Source organism: Salmo salar, unplaced genomic scaffold (genome assembly GCF_965601325.2).
Source record: "Salmo salar unplaced genomic scaffold, fSalSal1 ptg000117l, whole genome shotgun sequence".
NCBI lineage: Eukaryota > Metazoa > Chordata > Actinopteri > Salmoniformes > Salmonidae > Salmo > Salmo salar.
This window is the reverse complement of record NW_027675317.1, coordinates 522,661-541,380: the sequence shown is the minus strand read 5'-3', so window position 1 is coordinate 541,380 and position 18,720 is coordinate 522,661. Positions and strand designations below refer to the sequence as shown.

Sequence of the window (18,720 nt, the reverse complement as noted above, 5' to 3'; positions counted from 1 at the left end):
CACTTCCCACGTCGTCCATAGGCGCTCAGAGCCCGGGAAAAAACAGAATGTCGTCATTCCAGCCCCAGGCTGAAACACATTATCGCCTTTCTCAAGTGGCCGATCAAGGGACACTGGGCTTAGGCGCGTGACCCGACCGCCCCCGCCTTTGGGATTTTTTCCTCTGTTTGCCGAAAAGGAGATTCCCTGTCGGAATATTATCGCTTTTCTACGAGAAAAATGTCGTAAAAATTGATTTTAAACAGCGGTTGACATGCTTCGAAGTACGGTAATGGAATATTTAGAATTTTATTGTCACGAATTGCGCCATGCGCGCGACACTTCTTTACTATTTCGGATAGTGTCTGGAACGCACAAACAAAACGCCGCTATTCGGATATAACGATGGATTATTTTGGACCAAACCAACATTTGTTATTGAAGTAGCAGTCCTGGGTGTGCATTCTGACGAAGACAACAAAAGGTAATCAAACTTTTATAATAGTAAATATGATTATGGTGAGTGCTAAACTTGCCGGGTGTCTAAATAGCGAGCCCGTGATGCCTGGGCTATGTACTTAGAATATTGCAAAATGTGCTTTCACCAAAAAGCTATTTTAAAATCGGACATATCGAGTGCATAGAGGAGGTCTGTATCTATAATTCTTAAAATAATTGTTATGCTTTTTGTGAACGTTTATCGTGAGTAATTTAGTAAAATGTTAGCGAATTCCCCGGAAGTTTGCGGGGGGTATGCTAGTTCTGAACGTCACATGCTAATGTAAAAAGCTGGTTTTTGATATAAATATGAACTTGATTGAACAAAACATGCATGTATTGTATAACATATTGTCCTAGGGTTGTCATCTGATGAAGATCATCAAAGGTGAGTGCTGCATTTAGCTGTCTTCTGGGTTTTGGTGACATTATATGCTGGCTTGAAAAATGGGTGTCTGATTATTTCTGGCTTGGTACTCTGCTGACATAATCTAATGTTTTGCTTTCGTTGTAAAGCCTTTTTGAAATCGGACAGTGTGGTTAGATTAACGAGAGTCTTGTCTTTAAATAGCTGTAAAATAGTCATATGTTTGAGAAATTGAAGTAATAGGATTTTTAACGTTTTGAAAATCGCGCCACAGGCTGCCAGTGGCTGTTACGTAGGTGGGACGAATTCGTCCCACCTAGCCCATAGAGGTTAACCTCTATGGGCTTTTTACATGCTAATGTAAAAAGCTGGTTTTTGATATAAATATGAACTTGATTGAACAAAACATGCATGTATTGTATAACATAATGTCCTAGGAGTGTCATCTGATGAAGATTATCAAAGGTTAGTACTGCATTTAGCTGTGGTTTTGGTTTTTGTGACATATCAAACGCTGTTTAAAATCTATTTTTATGCTACTTTTCTCGTAAAATAGCGATAATATTACAACCGGGCAACGTTGTATTCATTCAAAGGCTGAAAGAAAAAAAAATTGAATTCTCGTGAACGCGCATCTCAGTCTCACTGTCCCCAGGCTGACTGATCACAAACAGAGCTGCTGTACTTTGCCCAGAGACAGCAGACACCCCATTCCACTTTCTGGTGGCTTTAGAGAGCAAATGGAAGCCTTAGAAAGTGTCACGTTACAGCACAGATGCTGTAATGTCGATAGAGATGCAGAAGGACAACAAATTATCAGACAGGGCCTTCCTGTATGGAATCTTCTCAGGTTTTTGCCTGCCATATGAGTTCTGTTATACTCACAGACACCATTCAAACAGTTTTAGAAACTTTAGAGTGTTTTCTATCCAAATCTACTAATTATATGCATATTCTAGTTTCTGGGCAGGAGTAGTAACCAGATTAAATCGGGTACGTTTTTTATCCGGACGTGAAAATACTGCCCCCTATCCCAAACAGGGTAAACTATCATTATAACATCATGGATGAATTCTAGAATATACTATATAGCCTAGAAACCTGGTTAAACTATCATTATGACCTCATGGATGGCCAGTCCTTGTATTCATAGTGTAGTGAATTCAGGGGGAGGCCCTGAGCTGAACTCAAACCTGGGTCCAGTGACTGTCAAGCCAACACCTTATAACTGTTACGCCAAGATGTCTGAACTTCTTGACGAGGTCCCTATGAATTTGAGAGTGGTTACATTTCTCCTTTCCCCATCCCTCAGCTGTTTACCAAACCAAGCCTCTGGGCAGCCATTTTGTTTCTGTTTTAAAACTAGGTTGCCCCTTTAAAAAACCCACACAATCAACCAATCTGCAGTTCATACAACAACAAAGCTGTCATTCCACCACTGTTTTGGTTATAAGATGATTATGGGGTTGGAGAAATGTAACTACTCTCAAATTCATAGACAGACCTATGGATGCAAGGACTGACCATCCATGATGTCAACATTATAGTTTTAACCATGTTGAGGCTATACAGTGTTGATTACATTGTTTCTAAACATTGGAGTAAAAAAAGTTTCTTTGGGGGTTCTGATGGGGTACAACAGTTGAACTAAGCTCATGAGGCATGTGTTATATTCTTCAAGAATCAATGGCTATAAATTAATAATTATAAAGTCACAATATGGATGTAGCAATTGCAGATTTCCCCTTTAACACCACACATCAGTTCAACAACTGCAGAGTTTGTGCCTCTGTATTTAAGACAGTACTTACTAGTGTTTATCAGGGCCCGTTCATCGTTAAAACCATTGGATGCCTTAACATGCCTTTGGGAAACCGGGCCCAGATATCCAGTTTCCTCCTCTTCTTCCTTTTTCGATGTGACAGTCATCTCCCCCTCTTCCACTCCATAAACTGCATCTTCCTCCTCTTCTTTTACTGTAACATCCTCCTCCTCTTTCACTCTGAACGCATCTTCCTCTTCTTTCACTGTAACGTCTTTCTCTTCTTCTTTCACTGTAACAGCCTCACCCTCCACTTGTTTTTGTATTGTAACATCTTTCTCTTCCTCCTCCTCTTTCACAAGAGCTTCTTTCTCCGTCCAGCAGGCCTCTTCTTTAGCAGGAGAGTAGCTTAGTGACCGCATGGTCGGAGATGTTAGCTAGCTAAGCTAATGCTAACTTAACCAGCCCGCTAGCTGAATAATAACAACAACACCGTAAATATGAAATTAAATCGGATAACTAACTAGACGACAGAAGTGGGTTTAAAACACAGTGGCTAATATACACGAAAGCATCTAAAGAGCTTTATTGGTTTGGATATTTTGTCTAGCAAGCTACCGAGGTGGCTGACTAACTGTTGTTGCTGTTGAACGAAGCGTTCCGTCCACTAGATTTTACGTCACACCAACAGCATTACCTTAAATTCCCAGACCGCCATCTGCTGACTGGAGTGGGTAACATAGTTGAGTAAAATGTATATTATAATGTTCAGACAAAAAGTTAAACGGTAGGAACTTCCTGAATTGGAATTACCCCTCTACACATGTACTGCACTGGAATTATCCCATTGGCTGGCAGAAACGTGCAGTTTCGTTTTTATTGGGCCATCAAAGCTGTGTCAGTGATTTGTGTGATTGGTTCCATTTCAGTCACATGTGCATAAGGGAGAGGTGGTGTCTGATGTCTGCAGGTCAATGCAACTGAGAAATATGATCCTTGTAACTATTCTCTGTGAATATCAGCAGTGGTAATGATTGTGAAATATGATCCTTGTAATTATTCTCTGTGAATATCAGCAGTGGTAATGATTGTGAAATATGATCCTTGTAATTATTCTCTGTGAATATCAGCAGTGGGAATGATTGTGAAATATGATCCTTGTAATTATTCTCTGTGAATATCAGCAGTGGTAATGATTGTGAAATATGATCCTTGTAATTATTCTCTGTGAATATCAGCAGTGGTAATGATTGTGAAATATTTAGTTCATTTCATCAGAGCAACATGATAATTAATGATTTCTGAACAACCATTTTTTATTTAATGTCTATTAAGAATATCTGATCAACTTTATTTCACTTGGTGATGTTTCATTATAGAGAACATAACATAACAATACATGACATCTACAGTGGTGATGTTTCATTATAGATAACATGACAATACATGACATCTACAGTGGTGATGTTTCATTATAGAGAACATGACATAACAATACATGACATCTACAGTGGTGATGTTTCATTATAGAGAACATGACAATACATGACATCTACAGTGGTGATGTGTCATTATAGAGAACATAACAATACATGACATCTACAGTGGTGATGTTTCATTATAGAGAACATAACATGACAATACATGACATCTACAGTGGTGATGTTTCATTATAGAGAACATAACATGACAATACATGACATCTACAGTGGTGATGTTTCATTATAGAGAACATAACATGACAATACATGACATCTACAGTGGTGATGTTTCATTATAGAGAACATAACATGACAATACATGACATCTACAGTGGTGATGTTTCATTATAGAGAACATAACATGACAATACATGACATCTACAGTGGTGATGTTTCATTATAGAGAACATAACAATACATGACATCTACAGTGGTGATGTTTCATTATAGAGAACATAACAATACATGACATCTACAGTGGTGATGTTTCATTATAGAGAACATGACAATACATGACATCTACAGTGGTGATGTTTCATTATAGAGAACATAACAATACATGACATCTACAGTGGTGATGTTTCATTATAGAGAACATAACAATACATGACATCTACAGTGGTGATGTTTCATTATAGAGAACATAACAATACATGACATCTACAGTGGTGATGTTTCATTATAGAGAACATGACATGACAATACATGACATCTACAGTGGTGATGTTTCATTATAGAGAACATAACATAACAATACATGACATCTACAGTGGTGATGTTTCATTATAGAGAACATGACATAACAATACATGACATCTACAGTGGTGATGTTTCATTATAGAGAACATGACATGACAATACATGACATCTACAGTGGTGATGTTTCATTATAGAGAACATAACAATACATGACATCTACAGTGGTGATGTTTCATTATAGAGAACATGACATGACAATACATGACATCTACAGTGGTGATGTTTCATTATAGAGAACATAACATAACAATACATGACATCTACAGTGGTGATGTTTCATTATAGAGAACATGACAATACATGACATCTACAGTGGTGATGTTTCATTATAGAGAACATGACATAACAATACATGACATCTACAGTGGTGATGTTTCATTATAGAGAACATGACAATACATGACATCTACAGTGGTGATGTTTCATTATAGAGAACATAACATAACAATACATGACATCTACAGTGGTGATGTTTCATTATAGAGAACATAACATAACAATACATGACATCTACAGTGGTGATGTTTCATTATAGAGAACATGACATAACAATACATGACATCTACAGTGGTGATGTTTCATTATAGAGAACATAACAATACATGACATCTACAGTGGTGATGTTTCATTATAGAGAACATAACAATACATGACATCTACAGTGGTGATGTTTCATTATAGAGAACATAACATAACAATACATGACATCTACAGTGGTGATGTTTCATTATAGAGAACATGACATGACAATACATGACATCTACAGTGGTGATGTTTCATTATAGAGAACATAACAATACATGACATCTACAGTGGTGATGTTTCATTATAGATAACATGACAATACATGACATCTACAGTGGTGATGTTTCATTATAGAGAACATAACATAACAATACATGACATCTACAGTGGTGATGTTTCATTATAGAGAACATAACATAACAATACATGACATCTACAGTGGTGATGTTTCATTATAGAGAACATGACAATACATGACATCTACAGTGGTGATGTTTCATTATAGAGAACATGACAATACATGACATCTACAGTGGTGATGTTTCATTATAGAGAACATAACATGACAATACATGACATCTACAGTGGTGATGTTTCATTATAGAGAACATAACATAACAATACATGACATCTACAGTGGTGATGTTTCATTATAGAGAACATGACATGACAATACATGACATCTACAGTGGTGATGTTTCATTATAGAGAACATAACAATACATGACATCTACAGTGGTGATGTTTCATTATAGAGAACATAACATGACAATACATGACATCTACAGTGGTGATGTTTCATTATAGAGAACATGACATAACAATACATGACATCTACAGTGGTGATGTTTCATTATAGAGAACATGACAATACATGACATCTACAGTGGTGATGTTTCATTATAGAGAACATGACAATACATGACATCTACAGTGGTGATGTTTCATTATAGAGAACATAACATGACAATACATGACATCTACAGTGGTGATGTTTCATTATAGAGAACATAACATGACAATACATGACATCTACAGTGGTGATGTTTCATTATAGAGAACATGACAATACATGACATCTACAGTGGTGATGTTTCATTATAGAGAACATAACATGACAATACATGACATCTACAGTGGTGATGTTTCATTATAGAGAACATGACATAACAATACATGACATCTACAGTGGTGATGTTTCATTATAGAGAACATAACATAACAATACATGACATCTACAGTGGTGATGTTTCATTATAGAGAACATGACATAACAATACATGACATCTACAGTGGTGATGTTTCATTATAGAGAACATAACATAACAATACATGACATCTACAGTGGTGATGTTTCATTATAGAGAACATGACATGACAATACATGACATCTACAATGGTGATGTTTCATTATAGAGAACATAACAATACATGACATCTACAGTGGTGATGTTTCATTATAGAGAACATAACAATACATGACATCTACAGTGGTGATGTTTCATTATAGAGAACATAACAATACATGACATCTACAGTGGTGATGTTTCATTATAGAGAACATAACATAACAATACATGACATCTACAGTGGTGATGTTTCATTATAGAGAACATGACAATACATGACATCTACAGTGGTTATGTTTCATTATAGAGAACATGACATAACAATACATGACATCTACAGTGGTGATGTTTCATTATAGAGAACATAACATGACATCTACAGTGGTTATGTTTCATTATAGAGAACATAACATAACAATACATGACATCTACAGTGGTGATGTTTCATTATAGAGAACATAACATAACAATACATGACATCTACAGTGGTGATGTTTCATTATAGAGAACATGACATAACAATACATGACATCTACAGTGGTGATGTTTCATTATAGAGAACATGACATAACAATACATGACATCTACAGTGGTGATGTTTCATTATAGAGAACATAACATGACAATACATGACATCTACAGTGGTGATGTTTCATTATAGAGAACATGACATAACAATACATGACATCTACAGTGGTGATGTTTCATTATAGAGAACATAACATGACAATACATGACATCTACAGTGGTGATGTTTCATTATAGAGAACATAACAATACATGACATCTACAGTGGTGATGTTTCATTATAGAGAACATAACAATACATGACATCTACAGTGGTGATGTTTCATTATAGAGAACATGACATAACAATACATGACATCTACAGTGGTGATGTTTCATTATAGAGAACATGACATGACAATACATGACATCTACAGTGGTGATGTTTCATTATAGAGAACATGACATAACAATACATGACATCTACAGTGGTGATGTTTCATTATAGAGAACATGACATGACAATACATGACATCTACAGTGGTGATGTTTCATTATAGAGAACATGACATAACAATACATGACATCTACAGTGGTGATGTTTCATTATAGAGAACATGACATGACAATACATGACATCTACAGTGGTGATGTTTCATTATAGAGAACATGACATGACAATACATGACATCTACAGTGGTGATGTTTCATTATAGAGAACATAACATGACAATACATGACATCTACAGTGGTGATGTTTCATTATAGAGAACATAACATAACAATACATGACATCTACAGTGGTGATGTTTCATTATAGAGAACATGACAATACATGACATCTACAGTGGTGATGTTTCATTATAGAGAACATGACAATACATGACATCTACAGTGGTGATGTTTCATTATAGAGAACATGACATAACAATACATGACATCTACAGTGGTGATGTTTCATTATAGAGAACATAACATAACAATACATGACATCTACAGTGGTGATGTTTCATTATAGAGAACATGACATGACAATACATGACATCTACAGTGGTGATGTTTCATTATAGAGAACATAACATGACAATACATGACATCTACAGTGGTGATGTTTCATTATAGAGAACATGACATAACAATACATGACATCTACAGTGGTGATGTTTCATTATAGAGAACATAACATAACAATACATGACATCTACAGTGGTGATGTTTCATTATAGAGAACATGACAATACATGACATCTACAGTGGTGATGTTTCATTATAGAGAACATAACATGACAATACATGACATCTACAGTGGTGATGTTTCATTATAGAGAACATAACAATACATGACATCTACAGTGGTGATGTTTCATTATAGAGAACATAACATAACAATACATGACATCTACAGTGGTGATGTTTCATTATAGAGAACATAACAATACATGACATCTACAGTGGTGATGTTTCATTATAGAGAACATGACATAACAATACATGACATCTACAGTGGTGATGTTTCATTATAGAGAACATAACATGACAATACATGACATCTACAGTGGTGATGTTTCATTATAGAGAACATAACATAACAATACATGACATCTACAGTGGTGATGTTTCATTATAGAGAACATAACAATACATGACATCTACAGTGGTGATGTTTCATTATAGAGAACATGACAATACATGACATCTACAGTGGTGATGTTTCATTATAGAGAACATAACATAACAATACATGACATCTACAGTGGTGATGTTTCATTATAGAGAACATAACAATACATGACATCTACAGTGGTGATGTTTCATTATAGAGAACATGACAATACATGACATCTACAGTGGTGATGTTTCATTATAGAGAACATAACATGACAATACATGACATCTACAGTGGTGATGTTTCATTATAGAGAACATAACATAACAATACATGACATCTACAGTGGTGATGTTTCATTATAGAGAACATAACATGACAATACATGACATCTACAGTGGTGATGTTTCATTATAGAGAACATAACAATACATGACATCTACAGTGGTGATGTTTCATTATAGAGAACATGACATAACAATACATGACATCTACAGTGGTGATGTTTCATTATAGAGAACATGACAATACATGACATCTAAGTAGCTGAATATGATTATGGACTAACACTTTGAAGGACACAACTCATGTTGTTCTGGTTAAACAGTGGGGATTTTTTTTACAATTAGGAAATAATATGTCATGTTTTACTCGTACCTCAGCCAGCATTGTGAATGGTTAGGAAATAATATGTCATGTTTTACTCGTACCTCAGCCAGCATTGTGAATGGTTAGGAAATAATATGTCATGTTTTACTAGTACCTCAGCCAGCATTGTGAATGGTTAGGAAATAATATGTCATGTTTTACTAGTACCTCAGCCAGCATTGTGAATGGTTAGGAAATAATATGTCATGTTTTACTCGTACCTCAGCCAGCATTGTGAATGGTTAGGAAATAATATGTCATGTTTTACTCGTACCTCAGCCAGCATTGTGAATGGTTAGGAAATAATATGTCATGTTTTACTCGTACCTCAGCCAGCATTGTGAATGGTTAGGAAATAATATGTCATGTTTTACTCGTACCTCAGCCAGCATTGTGAATGGTTAGGAAATAATATGTCATGTTTTACTCGTACCTCAGCCAGCATTGTGAATGGTTAGGAAATAATATGTCATGTTTTACTCGTACCTCAGCCAGCATTGTGAATGGTTAGGAAATAATATGTCATGTTTTACTCGTACCTCAGCCAGCATTGTGAATGGTTAGGAAATAATATGTCATGTTTTACTAGTACCTCAGCCAGCATTGTGAATGGTTAGGAAATAATATGTCATGTTTTACTCGTACCTCAGCCAGCATTGTGAATGGTTAGGAAATAATATGTCATGTTTTACTCGTACCTCAGCCAGCATTGTGAATGGTTAGGAAATAATATGTCATGTTTTACTAGTACCTCAGCCAGCATTGTGAATGGTTAGGAAATAATATGTCATGTTTTACTCGTACCTCAGCCAGCATTGTGAATGGTTAGGAAATAATATGTCATGTTTTACTCGTACCTCAGCCAGCATTGTGAATGGTTAGGAAATAATATGTCATGTTTTACTCGTACCTCAGCCAGCATTGTGAATGGTAAGGAAATAATATGTCATGTTTTACTAGTACCTCAGCCAGCATTGTGAATGGTTAGGAAATAATATGTCATGTTTTACTAGTACCTCAGCCAGCATTGTGAATGGTTAGGAAATAATATGTCATGTTTTACTCGTACATCAGCCAGCATTGTGAATGGTGTCTAATGCAGTGACATACTAGACCATGGCAGTAAATCTAATACTTTGGTGTTTTTAGTCATGCATGAAATGTCTGGGGTGGTTCTGTGGTTATAAGTTACTGACCTTGGAAAACATTTCTGGCCATGCTGGCAGGGTCTGAATCAAACCCAATGTCCACCTGGTACACTAGCAGGGTCTGAATCAAACCCAATGTCCACCTGGTACACTGACAGGGTCTGAATCAAACCCAATGTCCACCTGGTACACTGACAGGGTCTGAATCAACCCAATGTCCACCTGGTACACTGACAGGGTCTGAATCAACCCAATGTCCACCTGGTACACTGACAGGGTCTGAATCAACCCAATGTCCACCTGGTACACTGAGAGGGTCTGAATCAACCCAATGTCCACCTGGTACACTGACAGGGTCTGAATCAACCCAATGTCCACCTGGTACTCTGACAGGGTCTGAATCAACCCAATGTCCACCTGGTACACTGACAGGGTCTGAATCAAACCCAATGTCCACCTGGTACACTGACAGGGTCTGAATCAACCCAATGTCCACCTGGTACACTGACAGGGTCTGAATCAACCCAATGTTAAGGGGAGGGTAGATTGGTCAAGAGGGTGATGATTATTGTTGTTCTACTGCCTGATTGTTATGCAACAACACTGTTTACAAAAGCTTAGTTAAATCAGCACAACAGTTTTCAGCTGTGCTAACATAATTCCAAAAGGGTTTTCTAATGATCAATTAGCCTTTTAAAATGATAAACTTGGATTAGCTAGCACAACGTGGCATTGGAACACAGGAGTGATGGTTGCTGATAATGGGCCTCTGTACGCCTATGTAGATATTCCATAAACAATCAGCTGTTTCCAGCTACAATAGTCATTTACAACATTAACAATGTCTACACTGTATTTCAGATCAATTTGATGTTATTTTAATGGACAAAAAAAGTGTTTTTCTTTCAAAAACAAGAACATTTCTAAGTGACTCCAACCTTTTGAACGGTAGTGTTAATCCTTTTAGAATAAGGATGTAATGTAACAAAATGTGGAAAAAGTGAAGGGGTCTGAATACTTTCCGAATGCACTGTATTGTTACACCATGTAGCAGCAGTATAGACCTAGTCTGTTCATTATATACATCTACATGATGTATTGTTACACCATGTAGGAGCAGTATAGACCTAGTCTGTTCATTATATACATCTACATGATGTATTGTTACACCATGTAGGAGCAGTATAGACCTAGTCTGTTCATTATATACATCTACATGATGTATTGTTACACCATGTAGGAGCAGTATAGACCTAGTCTGTTCATTATATACATCTACATGATGTATTGTTACACCATGTAGGAGAAGTATAGACCTAGTCTGTTCATTATATACATCTACATGATGTATTGTTATACCATGTAGGAGCAGTATAGACCTAGTCTGTTCATTATATACATCTACATGATGTATTGTTACACCATGTAGGAGCAGTATAGACCTAGTCTGTTCATTATATACATCTACATGATGTATTGTTACACCATGTAGGAGCAGTATAGACCTAGTCTGTTCATTATATACATCTACATGATGTATTGTTACACCATGTAGGAGCAGTATAGACCTAGTCTGTTCATTATATACATCTACATGATGTATTGTTACACCATGTAGGAGCAGTATAGACCTAGTCTGTTCATTATATACATCTACATGATGTATTGTTACACCATGTAGGAGCAGTATAGACCTACAGTAGCTGGCTACTTATTTATATGTTGTTTGACTGAATGAAACTGCCTTAAATGTGCTGTAGTAAACATGTTTTATTCTCACTAATCAACCAACACATTCCTGTCTTTGTATGTCTCAATATAATAGTATTATTTAATTAAATTAATGTAAAATAATATTTGTCTGAAAATAAAATCTGATCCTCAACTGCGTTTCCCTCCAGTCAGCAGACGGCGATGTGCGTCTTTCAGGCGATTCTGCAGCGTGACGTATAATCTAGTGGACGGTTCTTCATAAACAGCTCGTCAACCACCTCGGTAGCTTGCTAGCCAACATAGCCGAAAGATTCAAGCTATTTATACGCTTTCAGTCTATATTAGCTACTGTGTTTTAGACACACTTCTGTCGTATCTACTTGTTAACCTATTTAATTTAATATTATGTTATTTTTTTATTAGTCAACTATAGTAGCTGGCTGGTTAAGTTAGCATTAGCCTAGTCGCTCATGATAGCTAGCTAGCTAACATCCCCGAACATGAGCTCCCTAAACTACTCCCCTCCTGTTAAAGAAGAGGAGGTCTGCTGGACGGAGAAAGAAGCTCTGGGGCTGAACATTGTCGTGAAAGAGGAGAAGGAAGAGGAGGATGTCACAGTAAAACAAGAAGTAGAGGGTGAGGCTGTTACAGTGAAAGATGAAGAGAAAGACGTTTCAGTTAAACAAGAGGAAGAAGAGGATGATGCTGTTTTTGGAGTGAAGAAGGAAGGAGAGATTACTGTCACATTGGAAGATGAAGAGGAGGAGACGGGAGATCTGATTAACACCAGTAAGTACCGCCTTCAATTAGTTTTTAACTTTGGATATTCGGAGTTGGCTCGTCAATACCTCTTCAACGGAGGGTCCTGGGATGATGACTGATATGTCTAGAATCAGACGACGTAGAGACAAGCTACCCCTTGTTTTCTCCGTTCCGTTTCCAAAAAGTGACTTAACATATATATTTCAGGAGGGTCTATCTGCTGACCGCAGACTGGGGGGCCACGGCATGTAGTGATTTTAATGTAGTGATGTTTTACTACACACCGTTCCCCCCATTAGAGCCATGTGAGAGTTGGGTTGGCTACACCAAAGATTATGGATATACTGACAAGATGTCTCTCCGCCCTGACAAGGGGAGTCGTTGTCCACAAAGCAGCATTGTGGGTTGTCTCGCTCCCGCCTATCCTGTCTTTGGATTGGTGGATACATCTTAATATTGTAATCTATTGTTTATATTCTATGAGGGTTGTTGTCGTCAACCGCCTGTATTCAATGGAGAGAGATGCTAAGCTACTAGCATGAATATGCATAGCGATCTGGAGACAACTCCAATAGTGTTTTTATCAAAGTTGTCGGTATGGCATGTCCTGGAGAGTTACAACCTGCTGTAACCTACTGGCATGACCTAGAGAGATACAACCTACTGTATTCTTTCTACCAATTGATTGGTTGAAATTTTACGACGTGTATTTGTTCATATAGACACACCCCATGTGTTTAATAAAATCAATTGTATGTGCAGAACTTAAATTGAACTGATGCTTCAAGCGTTTGATTAAATAATTAACACACACAAATGACTTGAGGAAGCCAGAGATCAATATAACCAGAAGAAAATAACCAATTCCCCACCTGCAGCTGGCCTTCGTTAATTCTGACGTTATGCTCCTGAAGTTTCCGGTAAAATAGGCAAACTTTTTTCATTTCCGTTTGAAGTGCCAATTTATCTTACCATTTCTACCGATCTGCGTGCCAGTTATGAACGAGTTACAACACCTGTTTGGCTCCGCCACTTCCTGGGTCGGTGAAGTGAGGTATTAAATTTAAGGATTAAATCATTTAAGGAATATATCCGAGTCTCACGCTCATCACCTGTGGAATGCGGGGCTTCCAGCGAGGTGTGGATTTAATAGTATGTTGTACCTAGTTTCCCTCCTTCAGGGAACAGCAGTTATAGTCATAACGTGTGGATTTAATAGTATGTTGTACCTAGTTTCCCTCCTTCAGGGAACAGTAGTTATAGTCATAACATGAGGATTTAATAGTATGTTGTACCTAGTTTCCCTCCTTCAGGGAACAGTAGTTATAGTCATAATGTGTGGATTTAATAGTATGTTGTACCTAGTTTCCCTCCTTCAGGGAACAGTAGTTATAGTCATAACGTGTGGATTTAAGAGTATGTTGTACCTAGTTTCCCTCCTTCAGGGAACAGTAGTTATAGTCATAACATGAGGATTTAATAGTATGTTGTACCTAGTTTCCCTCCTTCAGGGAACAGTAGTTATAGTCATAACGTTAGGCTTGTAATATGATGAACTTATATACTGGATCTTGCTGTCGGACAGTTTTTTTGTATTCAGATCTCTGAAATGCTCTCTAACTACGTGACATTTAGTGTCTCCTTATGTTACGCTGGGAAAACAGTTTTCATGGGCACAGAAATCCTAAATTATTTCAGTTTACTAAATCCAATGGTTCTTACCGAGAGTCACCTTAACTTTATTGACAACACCCAAATGGATACTGTCATTAATGCGGTTCGTAAATAATTACACATAATACTTAATACTGTAGCCTTTTAGTTACAATCACATGTTCAACTATCATCAGCTGATCCAGGAAATCATTTTCTGCATGCCAGTCAAATGTAGTTCTTCATTCATTACACCGGTAAAGACAGTTATGCCGTGCTCCACGTTGGATCCAACATCCCAAACAAATTGATGTTTATAATGCGTTATTGTCTACTTGATTTACAGTAGGGTCTCGTTAGTCCATTTGGAAATGGAGATACTTAGCTCATAATGTGTAGAGAACTGTTCCTTGATGGATAGGCTATTGTACAACACACAGAGCTATTTTCCTTTATTCAGAACATTTAGAATGACAACACATTACAGAGTAGCCTAGTGGGATTATTCACAAAATTATCTGGTGATCAGGTTATGAATTGTCATGACAAAGACATTTTAGTCTCCTTGTTTCACCTAAAATATTAAATGATTTATAGTCCTAGGTCTATGTTGTTGTTAGGTGAAGTTATGGGTCCTACAGTAGGTCTATGTTATTGTTAGGTGAGATTATAGACCATTTTGGCATACACTTAGTGGACAAAACCTCATTGTCAGGCTGATGTCAGGCTGATGGAAAACTAGCCAATGATCATTTTACTGGTTGAAGTCGTTTTTAAATATAAAGTAGTACATTTTCGACAATAACACAAACATTATATTAAATCAGGACATTCAAACGAGCCTTTCAATTATAATCCAAAGTAGTGTCAAATGATAATAATAATCATAATCAACCTGGAAATGGAGGCTATTTTTGCTGTCAGCCTATGAGAACTCCCCTGAGTTTTCCCCCACGGTGGTGAATTAGTGAATAGACACAGAGCTTAATGTGAGTTTCCTTGAGTAGCACTCCTGATCTAGTGCTGTAATATTCAGAATACATTGTGAAAACTAATCTTTGCTCACCATTTTTTAAATATATATATTTTTTTCACCCCTTTTTTCTCCCCAATTGGTACTTACAGTCTTGTCTCATCGCTGCAACTCCCATACGGATTCTGGAGAGGCGAAGGTCGAGAGCCATGCGTCCTCTGAAACACAACCCAACCTAGCCGCGCTGCTTCTTGACACAATGCCCATCCAACCCGGAAGCCAGCAGCACCAATGTGTCGGAGGAAACACCGTACACCTGGTGACCTGGTCAGTGTGCACTGCGCCCGGCCTGCCACATGAGTCGCTAGTGTGCGATGAGACAAGGATATCCCTGCCGGCCAAACCCTCCCCTAACGCGGACGACGGTGGGCCAATTGTGCGTCGCCCCATGGGCCTCCCGGTCGCGGCCGGCTGCAACAGAGCTTGGACTCGAACCCAGAATCTCTAATGGCACAGCTTAGGCCACTTGCTCACCATTTTTGCTCCAGGCAGATATACTACATCCATAACTAGCGGTTTCTGCATTAGCAGGGAGGTGTTTCTGCAATCAAATTGTGTGCGCATCGCCCTTGTCGCAATTTTAGCAAACACAGAAAGGTGCCTATATTTGAGAACAAAAGTCGCCTGGCACACTGCTTAGGAGTTCAACACCTTTTACTTATTTCTAGTTACTACTAATGTGAAAACAAGACTAAATATGACTATTGTTGCTCACTTGACTGTCTTAAGACAATTGTCAAGTAATTTTAACATTCATTACAGACGTCAATTGTTGTACAGTATCATGGCTACGCTGTTGGCATCACCTTTTTCAGTGGATTTCTGCTGTTGTGAGCCTTTAACTATCTGTCTGACTTGTTCACACAGGAGAGAGACGTGACTATCATGGATCCTCTGGGGAGCCTCAACATCATGATGCTAACGAGTCAGAGAAGACCCACAGGGAAGAAATGTATCTGTTGCTCTGACTGTGGAAAACATTGCAAATCTTCATCAGAACTTAAAATACACCAGCGAACACACACAGGAGAGAAATCTCACCACTGTTTTGATTGTGGGAAGAGTTACTCAAGTTTAAAAGCACTAAAAGTACACCTGAGAATTCACACTGGAGAGAAACCGTACAGCTGTGATCAATGTGTTAAGAGTTTTACTCAGTCAAGCAACCTGTTATCACACCAGAGAACACACACAGGAGAGAAACCTTATAGCTGTGATCAATGTGGGAAGACTTATATTTCATCTTGCCATCTGAGTAGACACCAGCGAGTACACACAGGAGAGAAACCTTTTAGCTGTAATCAATGTGGGAAGAGTTTTACTCGGCCAGACAGCCTGATAATACACCAGAGAACACACACAGGAGAGAAACCTTATAGCTGTGATCAATGTGGGAAGACTTATATTTCATCTTGCCATCTGACTAAACACCAGCGAGTACACACAGGAGAGAAACCTTATAGCTGTAATCAATGTGGGAAGAGTTTTACTCGGTCAGACGGCCTGATATTACACCAGAGAACACACACAGGAGAGAAACCTTATAGCTGTAACCAATGTGGGAAGAGTTTTGCTGCATCTGGCTCTCTGACTCTACACCAGAAAACACACACAGGAGAGAAATCTTTCCACTGTTCAGATTGTGGAAAAATATTCTCAACTTCACACAATATGAAGAAGCACCAGAAAACACACACAGGAGAGAAACCTTATAGCTGTAATCAATGTGGGAATAGTTTTACTCGGTCAGACGGCCTGATATTACACCAGAGAACACACACAGGAGAGAAACCTTATAGCTGTACTCAATGTGGGAAGAGTTTTTCTACGTCTAGCTATCTCACTATACACCAGAGAACACACACAGGAGAGAAACCATATAGCTGTACTCAATGTGGGAAGAGTTTTTCTACGTCTAGCCATCTCACTAAACACCAGAGAACTCATACAGGAGAGAAACCATATAGCTGTACTCAATGTGGGAAGAGTTTTTCTACGTCTAGCTATCTCACTATACACCAGAGAACACACACAGGAGAGAAACCTTATAGCTGTACTCAATGTGGGAAGAGTTTTTCTACGTCTAGCTATCTCACTATACACCAGAGAACACACACAGGAGAGAAACAATATAGCTGTAGTCAATGTGGGACAAGATTTTCTTGGCTAACCAGCCTAGTATCACATCAGAGAACACACACAGGAGAGAAATCTCCTAGCTGTGATCAATGTGGGAAGAGATACTCTGATAACAGATCTCTGATTAAACATCAGAAAATACATGAAGGAGTTGTTTCATGATATCAATGAAATTATGTCACAATGTAGAATGTTTTAACATTGTAGTAGGAGTATTTTAATGATGTCACAATGTAGAACCCTAAATATTTGCCTAAATATTATATTATATTTGTTCTATTGATTTTAGTTTCAGGGGGAAAATCCAGACTCTGAAATGGAAGAGTACTATTTATGTGATTTAACAAAAAGTGACTAACAAAAAAAGAGCTGTGTTACACTTACCACGTTGGTGACGCACTTGAATCAAAATGCAACACTTCAAAATGTAGCTAGCTGCTTTCTACAAGTTGTCCTCTAACCAGGGATGTACACATTATTCCCAGATTCCGTGTGGTTTTTGAGCTGTTAGTTTTAACGGGACGTGCAACCTCATCTCCCTCCTGTCACACAAATGATTTTAACATGATATCGATGAGTTATGACAAATAAGTGTTGTGTTCCTTTGTTTAGGGACCCCTAAATTTAAATGCATCACTCCAAAATGTAGCTGACTGTCTTCTGCAGGTTGTCCTCTAATCAGTGAGGTAAAATATATCTCCATTTCCATGTGTTTTTTTAGTTGTGTTAGTTTCAACAGCACGTACAACCTGATTTCCCCCCTAATCGATATCAGTGATTTATTGCTACTT

General features: G+C 37.7%; 1 protein-coding gene across 1 annotated transcript; it reads left to right on the top strand.

Annotated features, from left to right (window-relative positions):
- Positions 1–16,702: 16,702 nt before the first annotated feature.
- Positions 16,703–18,388, top strand: LOC145865991 (uncharacterized). Its single transcript, XM_082970876.1, has one exon. The coding sequence runs from the start codon at positions 16,703–16,705 to the stop codon at positions 18,089–18,091; it is 1,389 nt and encodes a 462-aa protein (XP_082827002.1). The 3' UTR covers positions 18,092–18,388.
- Positions 18,389–18,720: the final 332 nt, after the last annotated feature.